This window comes from Sturnus vulgaris, chromosome 2 (assembly GCF_052056855.1).
Source record: "Sturnus vulgaris isolate bStuVul1 chromosome 2, bStuVul1.hap1, whole genome shotgun sequence".
Lineage (NCBI taxonomy): Eukaryota > Metazoa > Chordata > Aves > Passeriformes > Sturnidae > Sturnus > Sturnus vulgaris.
Window position 1 is genome coordinate 80,478,786 of NC_142244.1, and position 15,254 is coordinate 80,494,039.

The 15,254-nt window shown below is 42.5% G+C and overlaps 2 protein-coding genes across 18 annotated transcripts in view; one reads left to right on the top strand and one right to left on the bottom strand.

Moving 5' to 3' along the window:
• Positions 1-15,254, top strand: part of CLYBL (citramalyl-CoA lyase) — a 187,906-nt gene that overhangs the window by 104,515 nt on the left and 68,137 nt on the right. The window lies entirely within an intron of this gene.
• Positions 1-15,254, bottom strand: part of LOC148224866 (uncharacterized) — a 139,044-nt gene that overhangs the window by 53,296 nt on the left and 70,494 nt on the right. Inside the window, exon 5 of one of the 11 annotated variants that reach the window (XM_088159868.1) lies at positions 9,600-10,789. The exons of 9 other annotated variants lie outside the window; for them this stretch is intronic. In XM_088159868.1, coding sequence (XP_088015994.1) covers positions 10,768-10,789 — 22 coding nt within the window. In that variant the 3' untranslated portion in view covers positions 9,600-10,767. Of the gene's footprint in view, positions 1-9,599; positions 10,790-15,254 lie in introns of those variants that run through there. One more of the 11 variants, XM_088159869.1, reaches the window with a different exon arrangement.

The window sequence follows — 15,254 nt, forward strand, 5'->3', positions numbered from 1 at the left end:
TAGGAAAGGCACCGTCCTTTCATCACAATATTGAAAAAGTTGCAGACCTTGCTTGGATTTCCTAAATACAGAGTACTCATTCCTCAAAGCACTGTTAAAAATCATTATTGTCAATTATAGGACAAGCCAGAGAAATGGATGCTGATGTAGCATCTGACTCAGACAAATGATTTGTCCATTCTTCTGGTTGAAATTTCCCTGGAATTTTTTTAAATAGCAAGAAAGAGAGATACCCTACAAAAGGAGAAGTAAGTCATTGAAGAAGGTACAAAATTGTAAAGCATGCTTCTGGAGCATAACAAAGAGGAAGGAGTATGCAGTGAAACATTATACTGCAAGAAGCTGCAGATTCCAGGCATTCCTTTTGATGGAGCCTCTGAAGGAAGTATAGAGGCTGTGTATCCCTTTTGAGGCAGCTTTACAGGTCACAGATCTGGCCTAAACAAAAGTATTTTTTTCTAAACTACTCCTTTCATTTTCCTCCTCCTCATGTCAGGACTCCAGCAGAGTTTTGTAAGCAGTCCAAGGGCCATCCTGGCAGCTTCTACCTCCCTGCCTCTGGGGACTGATTCCAGGTCATAGATCAGAGGGAAGGTATACTTCACAGAGTGCCTTGGCGCAAGCACACCTCCTTTCATAGTTATTTTCTTTTCCTTCCAGAGTGTGGCATGAAAAGGGCAACACTGTAGGCTTCCAATCAACCACCTCCTTAAAATAAACCCCATCATCACAGTATCTTTCATGTAGACATCCCAGGGAGTAAGCTGCATGGTGCAAAGAAGGGCATCTGGTTTTCACCCTGTTCTGGAAATCTAGTGAGTACATAAATGCGGGTTTTGCCAAGAAATATAAATGCAAGTGCTTGAGCAGCAGCCTTGGAGTGTGGAGACATCCTTGACTCCCCATGTGGTTCCAGAAGCCATGTGACAAGTTCCTTTAATGCTTTTTGCCATTAAAATCAATCCAAGATCCCAAAAGATAAGCTATGAAATTCCCCTTCTGTGTAAAGCTGCCAGATTTCCAAAGAGAAAGATTCCCATCAGGAGACCAGAAAACAATGCTATCTCTGCAGAAAACCTCTCCCTATCACTTCCAAAAAAGGCCTTCATCCTGAAGGTGCTGCTAAAACCAAGTTATGCCAAGCAATGACATTTAGGGAAAAAGACACTGAACATGCCTTCTTTAGAAATGGGAGGACGTCCCACACCAAGAGGGGGCACAAAGGAGCTGCCAGACCAGGTCTGCCACTCAAGGGAACAGTCTCCTCCCTTCCTGCTTTTCCATGTAGGGTTTCTTGCCCACCACCCTTGTTTGCAACATGTTAAAATGGAACAGGGTGGTGCAGTTGCTTTCTTCAGAGAGTCAGGATTTTGGAGGACCAGGCACCAGCCGTGACGTTAAATTGATAAGATCCACATTTCAACAGAATAAGACATGTAATTCACCCTTGAAAAGGCAGAAGCCATATTTCTGAGAACCTGCTATTTAAGAGAAGATTTGACTATGCTCTTTAATTCAATCTAATCTACTCAGACTAATTATATGCTCATCTCTTCTCTAGCTGAGAATAACGGTAATATTATTTAAAAATCATATAAAATTTGAGATTTTTTTCAGCATTGCATGAGGTCACTTAGCCAGGCTCATGTAAGTGCTGTGAAGACAAAACCAGATTTTCATTAGAAGGGTTTGATAAGGGACTTGTATTGTTGCAGAGGGAAATACACATGGAAAATCTCACTATTGAACTTGTTACTTCATGTAAAGCAGTAGCTGCAACAATAAGAAAAAAAAAATCACATCTAATTTCCTGAAAAGGTGGGAAGTGGAGAGATTATATTTGAATAGCAGTTATATCATTAACTCTTTGAGATTCCAGTGTATTTCAGTGATCTCTAAACACAGCTGTACAGTAAAAGTGCCAGTGCTGGCACAAGCAGCATCTGAGAAAGTTCCCCGTTGTGCCAAGACTGTGACATTGCGTTCTGCTGGAGATCTCTTTGGCTTTGTTTCATGCATACCTAGCAGATTTAGCAGATTGTGAAAATGAATGTTTTCCATTCTCATGGCTGATTTTTGCATGCATCTGTTCACTCATCTAAACCTTAGTTACATGCTGCTATGAGAATGAAAGGGTATAATTTTTTCCTTGGAAATTGGGATTGTTTCATGCACCACAATTTCTGCTTAAGGATCCTGCACAGCAATTGTGAAACACTTGTCTCACTAATGTCTTAGAAAAAATTATAGCTACAGGGATGCATTTCTCTCTCCTTCTGCATGCATATCTGGGCTCCACGTAGTAGGAATTATGTGCATAAATCAAGAGAAAAGTACTCCCCCTAGAAGGAGAAAATACCTGTTGGCAGGTACCAAAAGATAAATATTTAAACATGGCATTTGCATATAACATTAATAAACCCACACTGATTATGTCGCAAATTCTGTATTGTAATTCACGGTGCTTACTTCATATACCAGCTTGCAAGTTACTGTGAGTGCACTGAGTTTGCCAAATTGTTTGAATATTGTAGCTGTGCTATATTACAGGGCTTACACAGGCATTTATGTGCTGAATGCTCCTCATTTTATTTTTTTTTTAAAAACATAACCTGGCAATTAGGTCGATACAATGAGCTGGAATAGGGTTATGAAAAAAAATGGATGTATGTGACACTCCAGAATTAACAGTGTTTGCACTCTCACTTTTTAAAAGTTACCTTTCTGGCATGTAATATTTTTATACTGTAATTTCTCTGTGTTAACCATTCTAAATAATCTTTAATATTAATCTTTTCCATAAATGAGGAGTTAAAATTGCTTAATCACATTCTTATAAGAGATCTAGGCAAAGACAAAGGCTGAGATTCAGATAGCTCGCAACCCACTCAGTCCTTGCAACACTGCTAGTAAACAACACAAGTCTGGAGTTTTTCTTCAAAATTATTTGTGTTCTGCAGATTTGTATTGCCTTTGTTGCAGAGATGTACCTCTCTGAGCCTTGTCCCCATGCTACCAAAATTAACATGCACCATCTAAAAGGTAAAGACAAGGATACAAAGACAAAAAGCCATCAGTAGGAGCATTGTGCCCCACAGCACACTTGCTTCTGGTGCATCCAAAGCACCCGTTAGACCTTTATATCACACTTCAGAGACTGTAATTTCTTTCTCCATTGCATAAAGTTTACTGGTTCTTCTCTTTTCTAATGCACCCTCTTTGCTGAGTAGTCACACAAAAGGAACGGAGCTAAAAGTGAGTCACATTAGTCATGCTGCGTAAGGTCCAGTGAAGTGGATTTCCAATTATTGCTAATTTATTCAAGGGTAAATTGTTGCACTGCGAGGGGCTAGCAGTAGGGGTGGGTGCAGAGCCCAGCGGGCTCCTGGCGGGGCACGTCGTGCTCAGGCTGTCATGGTTGCTGCATCTCCTAGGGCCTGGCTTCAAGCTGCAAGCACACACATGCAGAGGCCCCTCTGTCATCTCACAGAAGGATGAAGGAAAGATTGGGTTTTGTTTTCCCCTTGCTCCTCTGTGCTCGCTTTGGGGGTCCAGATTGCACACAGGAGCTGAGCTAGACATGGTCACGGGAACATCAGGTCTGCCCTTGTGGCTGGGTCCTACCAGAGACTTCTGTGAGGATGGGGTGCTTCCTGCTCACCTGTGTCACCTGAGCTGCTGTCCCCTCTGGTCTGGGAGTATTTCATGATGGAGGAGAGTACCATGACCCAAGGCTATCCCACAGCAATTCTGCAGGGCTATGGGCAACATCCACAGTCCCAAGAGGTCTCAGGGTGAGCCTCTGCTGTCACACGTACTTACTTGGCTGTGCCCAGCCACAGAGACAACACATCTCTCCTACCTTGCTTGTGCCCTGACACGGTGTTGCTCCTTTAGCTTTGTCATCTGCATAGGTTCCAAACCATTGCACACCAGGCACTGCTCAGCTCTCCATTATCTTGCCTCCAGCATCCATGGCTCCAGTAAGGACATGTAGGAGAATTTGTATTTCATTTTCAAGACCCTGTCTTGTGCAAGCTAATAATACGTATGCTGTCCATGTCCTGGGTAGGAAATGTCCCCACTCACCTCATAGAGTGGCTAGTCAGTGCTTTCTTATGCAACTGGAAAGCTCATGTGTGTGGGCACCTCTGCTAGTATCATCAGAGCACTGAATAAAGACACCTTTGCAATTATTAGCTACACAGCCTTGTGGTTGAGACCAGCTGGTTTGGTATTAGTGGCAAGCTGTGTGTTTCTGGCTGGGTGAAGTAGCTGCCCATGGGAACCAAGTCTACCTGGGCTCTTCCCCAAGGCCCAGTCTCTCTTCTCTGACTAAAGGGTGTTGCCCAGTTGAGCTTGCCAGACTTTCTCTACAAAGGAGCTAGCTAATGATTTTCACTGTGTCTTAGTGAACTTTTGAGGACCTTCTAAAAAGCTGAGGATCTTTTCAATGAAGTTTAGACATGCTGCTTTAAAAATCTCATTTAGCCCATCCAAACCTCTAAGTCAAAGACAATTAAAGTATTGTTTCATAACAATTTTCTCTGCTCACAGATCATGGTGATACTTGCAGAGCCAGAAAGACTATATTTCCCTTCTTAGATGAGGAAGACATACAGTGAAACAGGTGGGTTTGGAGCTTTACAGGATGGAATTAATCCTGCTGTCTCTTGCATTAATTTAAAATTTCCATCCTGTTAAACCCAAAGGAAAATCTTGTTTCTTCAAGGAAAAAGATGCCCTTAGACTTTTGCAACCCTGCATGCCAAGGGATAGCAAGAATAACCAATCTTATTTTACCAGTTCCTATATAGGCTATGATGCTTTGCAAAACTTTCCTGCACATTTTTATTATGTGGGTGCTAATTTGTCATGGTTTGGAGAGAAGGTTGCAAAGTGTTTACATTTGTGAGGATTTTGCTAGACTGGAATGCTGCTGTATTCTCCACTGGTCTGATATTTTGCATAATGGAGATGTAAGTTTGCTTGCCTTCCCCTTTTTTCTTTTTCCATTATTAAATGTAAGAGCTGAGAAGCAATTAGAAATGGTGTTTTTCTTTTGGCAACTAAAAACTGTTAATAGTTGGAAAGTTGTGTTTGTGGCATAGATTGCTAATAAAATTCGCCTCTTCCTGCCAAAATCAGAGAGTCCAATTTTCAGCATCTCCCCGGTCTCTCTCTCTGCACGAGCCATTCACACCGAACTCGCTGCACTTCTGGCTGTTTTGCTCGTGCACTCTGTCAAAAAATATTTTCTGCATCTCTAATTTCATCAAGATATGCTTGACTGAGAGTGTCAGCATCACCGAGCAGTAGTGTTTAATTCAAAATTCACTGCGTCCGCGGCTGCGGCAGCTGAACAACTGAAATATCAGTGAGGAACCAGACCACCGAGGTGCTGCGGTTTGTTGGCATGTTTGTGCAATTAGGTGGGAAACGTCACTCTTGTGTGACTGCCCGTGCTTCAGCAGTGCTCTGTTGCCTGTATAGCATCCATTCCTAGCGTTTACGTCAGCAAAAGGTTGTATGTAAAAAAGCTCAGGATGTAATGATTGTGTGTACCATATTATGAGAAATAAAAAAATTCTCTCTTTTCTTCTCCTTTAAGTCATAGTAGCACATTTTTAAATAGCACTCTGCAGTGATATTTATCTCATCTGTGCAATTGCCAAGGTATTTCTTACTCTGAGATACAGTCAGTGATGTTCAGGCTTTGGTAGTCCTGAAGTCAGATGTGGGTAGGATGGCAAAGGTAAGAGCAAAGGCTTGAAAAAAATAGATGGAAAGATATGGGATGTCTGCCTGTCTCTTAAATATGGATTATTTTGGAGAACATCAGTCTTTTTTGAAGTGAAGCTTTAACATTCATGTGTCCTCACTTTCACTGTTGATTGTGATCTACCTTGGACACAATGGTGTTTTTTCTCCTATCCTGGCTATTTTATTGTCCTTATTTTATTGCCCTACACAGTTAGGTTTTTTAGCACTGTTATGCTGGGAGAGGTAGATGCCCAGGTTACCAAGTGAGTGGCATCAAGGCATTGCACTTCTATTCAGAGTTGGCTTTGGACATGGTATTGTGCAGTGAGGGGTCACGTGTTGGACCCTCAGAGGTGTGGGGTACAGCTGGGCTGGTGTGGCCCAACATGGAAAACAGGCCAGTGAACTCAATTTACATTGTGTATAAATCCAACCATTGCCGATCTTCCCCTGAATATATTTAGCGAGGGAATTGGGTTTAGTGGGTGATTGTTTTGAATGATGAGCTGTTCATTACATCTGTTTTCCTTGACTACTGATGTGAAATAATTGACAGATGAAATGTGAGAGGATAATTTCATGTTTCACACCAGTGAGTCCATTTTATTTGGTACCCTTCTCACTTGAGTGAGGAAGCCTAGTATCATATGAATCCTTTGCCTAACTGAATGGTGAATCAGCAGGTCAATGATGAGGTCATACCAAGACCTCCCAAAAAAGCCTTTTATTGTTTTTTGGGTTGGATTGGGTTTTGTGTCTGCGTAGGTTTCATGGTGCAGCATGCAGTGTAAGTACTTTCCCCTTGGTTCAGATTTATTCCTGGTTGGCACTGTCAAGGATTGCAACTCTCTGACAGAAACAACACTTGGTAGCAGCCCTTTTTCTGCCAGGTTTAGCAGAGTCACCAGTGGTTGATCAGACACAGACAGTGGCCAGTTCTTGCAGTCCAGGGATAAAATCTTTGTCTTGTGGATGAGCAGTGCTTGCATGAGCTTGTTAGGGAAAACAGAGTGCTTGGGCTCTGCCTGCACCAGACAAGCCTAATAAATTTATCAGATTATATTTAATCAGAAGAGAAGGGCCAGACACAAGTGAAAAAACCTATGGTAGGTTTTATTCTGGTAGATGGGCCTGAAGTATCCTTAACTGCTTGCTTTGCTTCAGATGCAACTGGCACATAGCAGAGGGCAGCCTTGTGTGCTGTGAAACGAAATGACGGATCCAAACCACAGCAGGTACTCATGGTGGAAATGAGACCTTAGTCACAAGGAACAGCTCCTCAGAGCAGTCATCGGTGCTCACAGGCTGCTGCCCAGTGCAGGAGCTTGCAAAGCAAGGCAAAAATGCAAAAATTCCCCTCCTTTCTCCGCGACAGATTGGAAGTTAATTTTTGTGTTATAATCCTGAAGCTTCATGGAGAGCTGTAAAATAATATTTGTCTCATATCTTTCAGTGGCAGTGCTTAACTCTGAAAATATAACAGCATTTCCTTCTGCTGCCCCCATGGCAGAAGAGGGTGGGGGAGTCAGACCATGGCTGCTAATGTGAGCACAACATTGGTGACACCATCCTAGCATTTAGAATGCTAATCCTTTCCGTATTTCTGAGGTGCCTGTCAGTAGGGTTTCCTTGATGCACCAGTGCTCTGGGAATAGACCAGATTTCTAACTTACAGAGGGCTCTGCACAGTTGCCACCTCTCACACTCCTAGCACAAGATAAATAATTGCTCTACATTTCTGCTTCTATTAATGGTACTGTTCTTGTGGCTGTTCCCAGTCCCAATGCTCGGTCTCCCTGCCAGCAGGTGCGGGAAGCTCAGCGAGGGTGGTCCAGCTCAGCGCACTCTGCGAGAGGGTATCCTGTGTTTCTCAATAACAGCTTCTCCAGCCGGCGGATGAGCCCCAGAGGGAGTCCTAGACAGTCCTGCGCTGGGCAGGAGAAGTTGGCAGAGACACAGGGCCTCAAGGATGTAGTTTATAAAGCCGGGAAAAAATCCCCTCCCGTGGTGCAGTGCTCTGTGCCAAGGCCATCATCCTTCCAGCCAAGGCGGACTGGATGGGTCTCCCACAAGAGCCTGTCAACCCCTTTCATTAGGCAGCCAGAGGGGCTGCTGCTGAGTGATGCACGGCACCTCCTTCCACCCCATGTGTGCTTCCTGCCAGCCAGGGGAACGAGAGGCTGCGATTAGAAATCAAACTCCGGTTTTTCTGCATGACTGTGCAGGGCATATTGGTCTTAGAAAACACTGCCCACCCCCCTTATTTATTTATTTAAAATAAACAGTTTTGGTTGGGTTTTTTTTCCCTGGCATCAGTGGTTTTGTTCTCACTCCCCCATACCCTCCTCCAGAGGCGTGAGTATGTGGGGGATTGTTCGGGATGTGGATTTCAGGGTTTTGTCCGTCTCATTACAGCGAATGCATCACCTGCGTGGCTCAGTCATTCTTTGGCTGCCTGGGGAGAGAGGCCTTCAAGAGCAGTTGCAACAATAATCCTGTCTCATTACGGCCCATGGCACTGCTGCTGTGAAAGTAGGCAAGCTAGCAGATCTCCCTCTCAGAAAATACCAGTCTAGCCGTGCGGAAAAACTACCTTCTATTACTGGGTAGTCAACACTATATTGTGGACTTCCGTAGATGGGGTAATTTAAATCACAATAATTAAAATGAAAAAGTGATGCCAGGATAGAGCAATTTCCTTTTCCTTCATCTGATATCTATAATGGGGAAAGAAACAGCAAAAATCTATGTTGATAACAAAAGAAAAAATCAAAATAGCCCACGGGTATACTAAATATTTGTAAAAAGCAAATTTACAAAATCCTCATATTTCTCTGTGTTTGTCTGGTGATCTTTTCCCCTGCATATGGGGAAAGATGCTCAGACTATATACAGTCAGTGGGTCCTACTTTAAGTCACTAGCTCAGTTTGTCACCCATGTGGTCTGCCAGGCTTTTCCAAACCACAGCCCGTTCACTGGCATTTCCTTCATGCCACACATCTTCTGTTGAATACCCATCCTTCAAGTACAAGGACTGGAATAAGTTTAGGTAAAGATTTAGGAGATCCTCTCCATAAGGAAGAACTGTGAACTGTCACTGAAGGCTCTTCCTATGACTCCATCTCTTCCTATAAATACATTGAGAACCACTGGGAAGTGTGGTTCTATTACAGCCTTTGTCCTGCTATAGCCACCATCATGGGGCAGCATAAAGCTGCTTCCCTCAGCCCATCCTGCAGTCATGGCTTCCCCAGAAGCTTTTCCCTTTGCCTGCTTCCAGGCCTAACCAAGGAGCTCCCTGGAGCTGCATGGGGTCATCCAAACGGGGGCTTCTGGAGCTGGAATTCGGCTCACTCACACTCCCACTGAGTGGCCAGAATGGCACTGCCGTATTTTAGAGAATTCACTGCAGGAACATCCTCCCAAACCGTAGATGTCCTTGCCAAGGAAGGGTATTCAAGCTTATGTTTTCCATAAGAAAGATGCTTCCTGAGTGATTAATTTTTTTTTCTGTGATTCTCTGTATTAAAATATTTTTTTAGAAGAGAAAATATTTCTTCATGTGTGTGACTGTGTATTTTAAATATAATTAAAGGGAAACTAGTCTTTTTTTCTCCCTCTAAAGAGTTGAATTTATACATTTTAATATGAAGATATTCTCAGTAGGGAGCAGGAGCCTATCATTGGCTCCTACTACAGGCAACACAAACTGCAAATCTAAAAGAAAGGGCTACTGCACAGAAAGGAGGAAGCGGATTTTAGATGCAGAGGGAGAATACAAGTATTTAGACCATATCTGTAGCTATAAAGCTAGAGATAAAAGGATTTTTCCTTTATATTTTCTTTTTATTGTTTTTTATAGTGCAGTACAATACAAACATTACAACCTGGCTGACTCCTGCAGAGATGCCAGGCACTAGCATCGTGTCCAAAAATTAGCTTTATACATATGCTAAATTAAAGATTGGCAGCCGCAGCAGCACAAATCCCATATTGGCAGCAGTTTGCAAATCCCACGTTGGCAGTCTTCTCCACATGAAAGAAGAGAGGAAATACAAAGGGCAAAAAGCCCAAGAGTCTTTCTCTAGCAAATAGCAGCGAATGGAACACAGAAACTATCTGCAGGGAAAAAAATCTCCAGATTACTGGAGATAAAGGAATATAGCTGAATCTGTGATGAGCTCAAACAAGAGCCCATTTACACCTTTCAGAGAAAGAGACATTAGTAAGCAAATGTTATTTTGGTGGGAAGGGTGGGAGTCTGCTGCCAGACAGAGGACAGCACTAGTTCCTGCATGATCTGCAATCAAGGGGGCTGGATTCTTATTCAACACTTGTGCAAAGATTCCTTTAAATCTCTTAAATTCGGCTTTTGCTAAATATATTGGACCTAATGCATACAGGGTGAATTGGTTTCCCCTTTGCAAATTCTGTGTTTTGATTTGTCTGCAGAAAAAATTAATTGCATGTTTTATAACCTATCAAAATTGTCGTTGTTTTTAATTTGTTCCTCCAAACATCCATATTTTCATATTAATTCTGTTTATAACGGTGTTCAGGGTGAGTTTTACAACAACAAGTGATTTCTCTTACATGTATGGTTGGCAGCAGTTCTATCTAGGTATGCTTGCTTGGGATGAATTACTTAGCTCCTTCAGCCTGCTCACCTATGTAATTTTGGCTGGCCTGGCTCCCTTCTTTTTGCCAGTGTTGGACATAGGTCTGGTGCACAGCATCCCCTGCCCTGTTGCATTTGGCTTTTCCAACCCATTGCAGTGTAGGGCAATGGCCACCACATCAGATAACCTGCCACAGAAACCGTGCCATTTCCAGGACACTCTTTGATTTTCAGCAGCTCACACAATACAGAAGCATGTGCTGGGAGAAAACAAAGACCCCCTAAAGGGGATCAGAGATGTTCTCGGAATCTCCATCCGCCAGTACCATCTCCTGTGCCATCCAGACCATGCCCGGGGAGAGCCAGACTGCAGGTGGATCTGGAATTACAGAGCACTCCAGTCTGTCCTGCAGGAGAGGGAGAGACAGGCGGTACAGCAAGCTAAAGTAAGGACTTAGTAGCAGTGCAAGAGCTGCAGGATTGAAAGGACCACATTCATAGCTGATGAACTCCCTTGCAAAGAGGGAACAAAACCACTGCCATGGCCACCTGGAAGGTGGTGATTGCATAGCTTTCTCTACTACACTACCAAACATTCGTGACTGCAAAATGAAAGCCAGCAGAGCTGTTGTCCCCTTCTTCCCTCAGATAATAGACACGTGGGTTGTCAAAGTAGTCTTTGCTTGCATTGGCTTTCCAGATGCATCAAGAGATGGGATCTAAAGGCTGGACGTGGGATTTAGATGAGGAGAAAGTGTTGTTACTGTATTATTCATTAGCTGACCTCTGCTAGTCATGTTCTGGACAAAGGCCCTTACGTGTTCCACTGAGGCAGTCACTGAAGCCTGGCTGTGCTCCACAGTCATGGTGGCTTTCTCTGCCAAGTCTGATTTTGCACGTTCACTCTGTGGAGTCTTCTCTCAACTCTGCAGCCCTGGTTTTGTTCCCAGGGTTTCTCTAGAGCCTGTAGGACCAGCTGTGTCCTTGAGTTGTCTGCCTTTGGCTGCGGATGCCAAGATGCTTCAAACAAGAAAAATTACCAAGTGGCACGTTCCAAGCAAATCAAAAAGCAGCTCTGTTTCACACAATGAATGAAATGAGTTAGACTCATTTCCCTTTTGATAGTTTGGAAATGAACATCAGTCAAAAAGCAAGAGTATATTAATGAAACAATCCAGTCAAGGACTATTGATCACAAAGGGCCTGCCACTTGTTCCAAGGGTCTCTGGTCCAGTGTAGATAGAAGGAGAAAGTTATTTTCTTCTTGCTCATGGGAACAAAGAATTTTTGACAGCCTCTCTGAAAGATGAATGCATCAAGACCTGCTTCCAAAATACAAGATGGTAAGGAGAAAGACTGACTTTTTCGTGATGACTCTGACCATTTGAAGTATCACACAGACCAGAGGATGTGACTTGGACCTGTGCTCCTCTAGGCTGATGAATGCACATCTTGGCTCATGCCAAGCATATCCTTATTCCATAATTACATACTGTGCCCACAGTAAATTAAACCATAAGAGAAGAGTTCTGGGCAGGTTTGTCTGGAAAAGCTTGCTGTGCTGGGAGTTATCTCAAGCGCAAGTTTGATTTTTATAAATTCTGATGCATTAGATGAAGTTCAGAGGAAGATCTGTAATTATGTATAGGCTTTGCTGTGTAAAATTCCTGGCTCTCACAAAATCAATATCATGTAATTCATAGCTGTTAATCCTAATGAGAGCAAGCCTGTAAGGAGAAAGTCTGTAGGCCATGGAAAGTTTAGGCCCTGTGTCAGGGCCTGTGTCTGCTCCAACAGAGAATTTTTGACAGCCTCTCTGAAAGATGAATGCATCAAGACTAGCTTCCAAAATACAAGAGAGTGAGGAGATAGAGCTTCAACTGACTTTTTGGTGATGACTCTGACCATTTGAAGGCATCACACAGATCAGAGGGTGTGACTTGGACCCATGCTATTCTCGACCCACGCTATTCTAGGCTGATGAATGAGCATTTTGGCTCATGCATCACAGTTAAGCCGCTCTGCTCATGAATCATCATGGCCCTGCACATAAGGGAGGGTAACCACATCCAAGGGACAGCCAGGTGGCTTTGGAAGGGTGGGAATGGAAGGGGAATAAGAAGGAATCTATGAGAAATCCATGGCTAGTTGAGGAAAGTCCAGTCATTTCTGTGCACATCCACAGCCTCTGATCTGGGCCAAAGTTACTCTTTTAGAAATTTTGAACAGCCTTCACCTGGCAGAGGGACCTTATGTTGCATCAGCGCTTCACATCATGTGGTTGAAATTATTTTTAAATCTTGGATTAGGTGCTTTAATCATTAGGCATACTTCCCCGCTGACAACAGCTTTGGTTTTTGTAACTTCTTCATAGTACTTATCTAAAATGCTAGTGATGCTTCTCTTTTATTATGTTCGAGAACTTACCACTTTTAGTGAAGCATTCAAACACTTAAATTACTTGTACATGCCTTGCATGTTGATTATAGTTAAATGAAACTATACTTATATATCTCTTTTAATCTCATTTTTTTTACTTTGCTCCTTTTTGTTTCTGTAGAAACTTATTTCTATTCATTATGGTCTTTCTGATGACAAAGTGACCAGAATTAGGAGTAAAAATTGGCAGTGCTGTTGTTGCTGAGCTGTGCAGAGATGGAGATGACATGATACAGCTCCATTGGCCCTTTTTTTGATTACTGCACAGTCATACATCACATCCCTCTCTCACTCTCATCCCTCATTAGCCACACTGCCACTTCGGCTTTGTCTTTCTCACTCATGGTCTGTGGCTTTGAATTTTGTTTTTATCCTTATCTCTTCTTTATTTAATTCTCATCCTCTTGAACCTCCTTTGATTTTATTTCGTGTTACAGCCACTAGAAATTTTTACTAGGATGATGTTCACATTTTCTCCAAGACCATCAACATAGACGCAAATTAGGGAAAAAATTCCAGCAGGAGTACCCTGGACACTTTCCTTAACTCAATCTGATTATTTTACTGTTTATTTCAGCTTATTATCTGTTTAACAATCTTTTCCAAAAATGCCTCTTTCCCCCTTGAACATTAATTTTGAGTGTTCAGATCTCAGTGGTAAAATATGTAAATTGCTCTGAATATGTGAGAAAATCTTGAGCAGTAAAATACTGCTGCAATGCATAATTGTTGGAATTGTCCTCCTGACTCCACTGCGTTATTTTCCTTCTATTATATCACAATGGCATGAGCACATATATCAAAAAGCTGAAACGTGTAGGAATCATGACCGTCTACTCCTCCCCCATGTCCTGTCAGTTTCTTCATCCTAGATTAGTGTCTGTTGGCTTGGGAAGCAAAGAGGGAGCAGATGGACCACAAAATGAGATTCTGTAACCTTCTTACCCAATAGATCTGCTTTCTGCATGCATTCAGACATATTTACTTACTGTAGTGACAATTATCAGTTTTATTTCTTTTAAGAAAACCAAACAACTTCAGCTCAGTATGAAAGAGCAAACTAAATTGTCTTCTGGCACCGTTACTGTCCATATAATTTCAAATCAATTAGGAGAAATGTGGCTGGATTCCTATCTGCACAATACCTGAATATGCCCATTAAATACATAGACGTGCTTAGGTATAAGGGGACAAACACAGCATGCATCTTCTCTGGACTTTTAGGTAACTTTTTGTTGTTCATAGCACAGGTCAGAAGAGCACAGTTTTTTGTTTTCTGGTATACTTTGTTTGAATATATTATTTGGACAGCCAGATGAAGCATCTTTTTATTTGCAAATGAAGGGAGTTGGATGCAAACTTAACCAAATAATAATAACTACAAATCTTCAAAACCATTCTGTGATTCTATGAAAATGCATGAAGTAAAGAATTCCATTTATTCAGGAACTTGCATGTTTCCTATGCCTCATTCAAGGTGCACCCACTCAGAGCACTAGATGTATTTTAGATGAGAGGAAATAAATAAATGTTTGGTTAGGGTGTAGCTGTGAATGGAAGCTTCTCTCAGTCATGCAGCATGTCACTACAGCTATACATTCAGCTCAGATCCACTGCTAGTGGAATATTCTTATAGCAGCAGAGGTCTCTACCTCTGCCTTTCATATTAGCAAAATGCTGTATGTCTCATCTGGGATAGGAGACACCAGCCCTGAAGACACTGAAGTGAGATTCAGCTTGACTCTTGTAGCTCTCTAGGAAGAAGCGGATTCAGCTGAGGGAGCTGGGTGCCTCCAAAGAACAAATAATCGCAATGCCTCAGGCAGCCACTCTAGAAGATAAATCTCCTTGCAGATATACTGGACCTCTTGCAGATATGTGGCCTCTGTAACAAAACCTCTAGAAAAACCCTTAGAGCAGACACCAAACTTGTAGATGACTCAGGCTGGATTCAAGGAATCCAAGTATATTGTGACAACGCATTTGGCCAAATATAATGCGACAAGCTCCTGTAATGAAAAAAGTGCCTTCACTCTCATGCTGAGCGGATGGGACTTGTCCAACAAGTATATGGCACACATATGGCCCTGCACTGGAAGCACTGGGCATCTTCCTTTGGAAGAAAAAGAAACATGTTAAACCTCGTGATTAGAACCCAGAGTTTTAGGGCATTTAGGAACTGGGGAAAATAAAATCAAGAGGTAGAGACTCTGAGTGCAAGAATTGCCTGGCTGCCTTATATACACGAGTGCATTGCCAAGAGCTGCAGGTGTTCAATCAGACTGCTTTTATTTGAGGTGCCTAACGTGGATTTCGAAACCACCATGTAGGCAACCCGGCTTGAAAATTGACCTTAATTTCTTCTAATTGCATGTCTTATTCTTCATTATTTTTCTTGTTAGAGACAGAATTTTGAAAGGCGATTCACTAGTG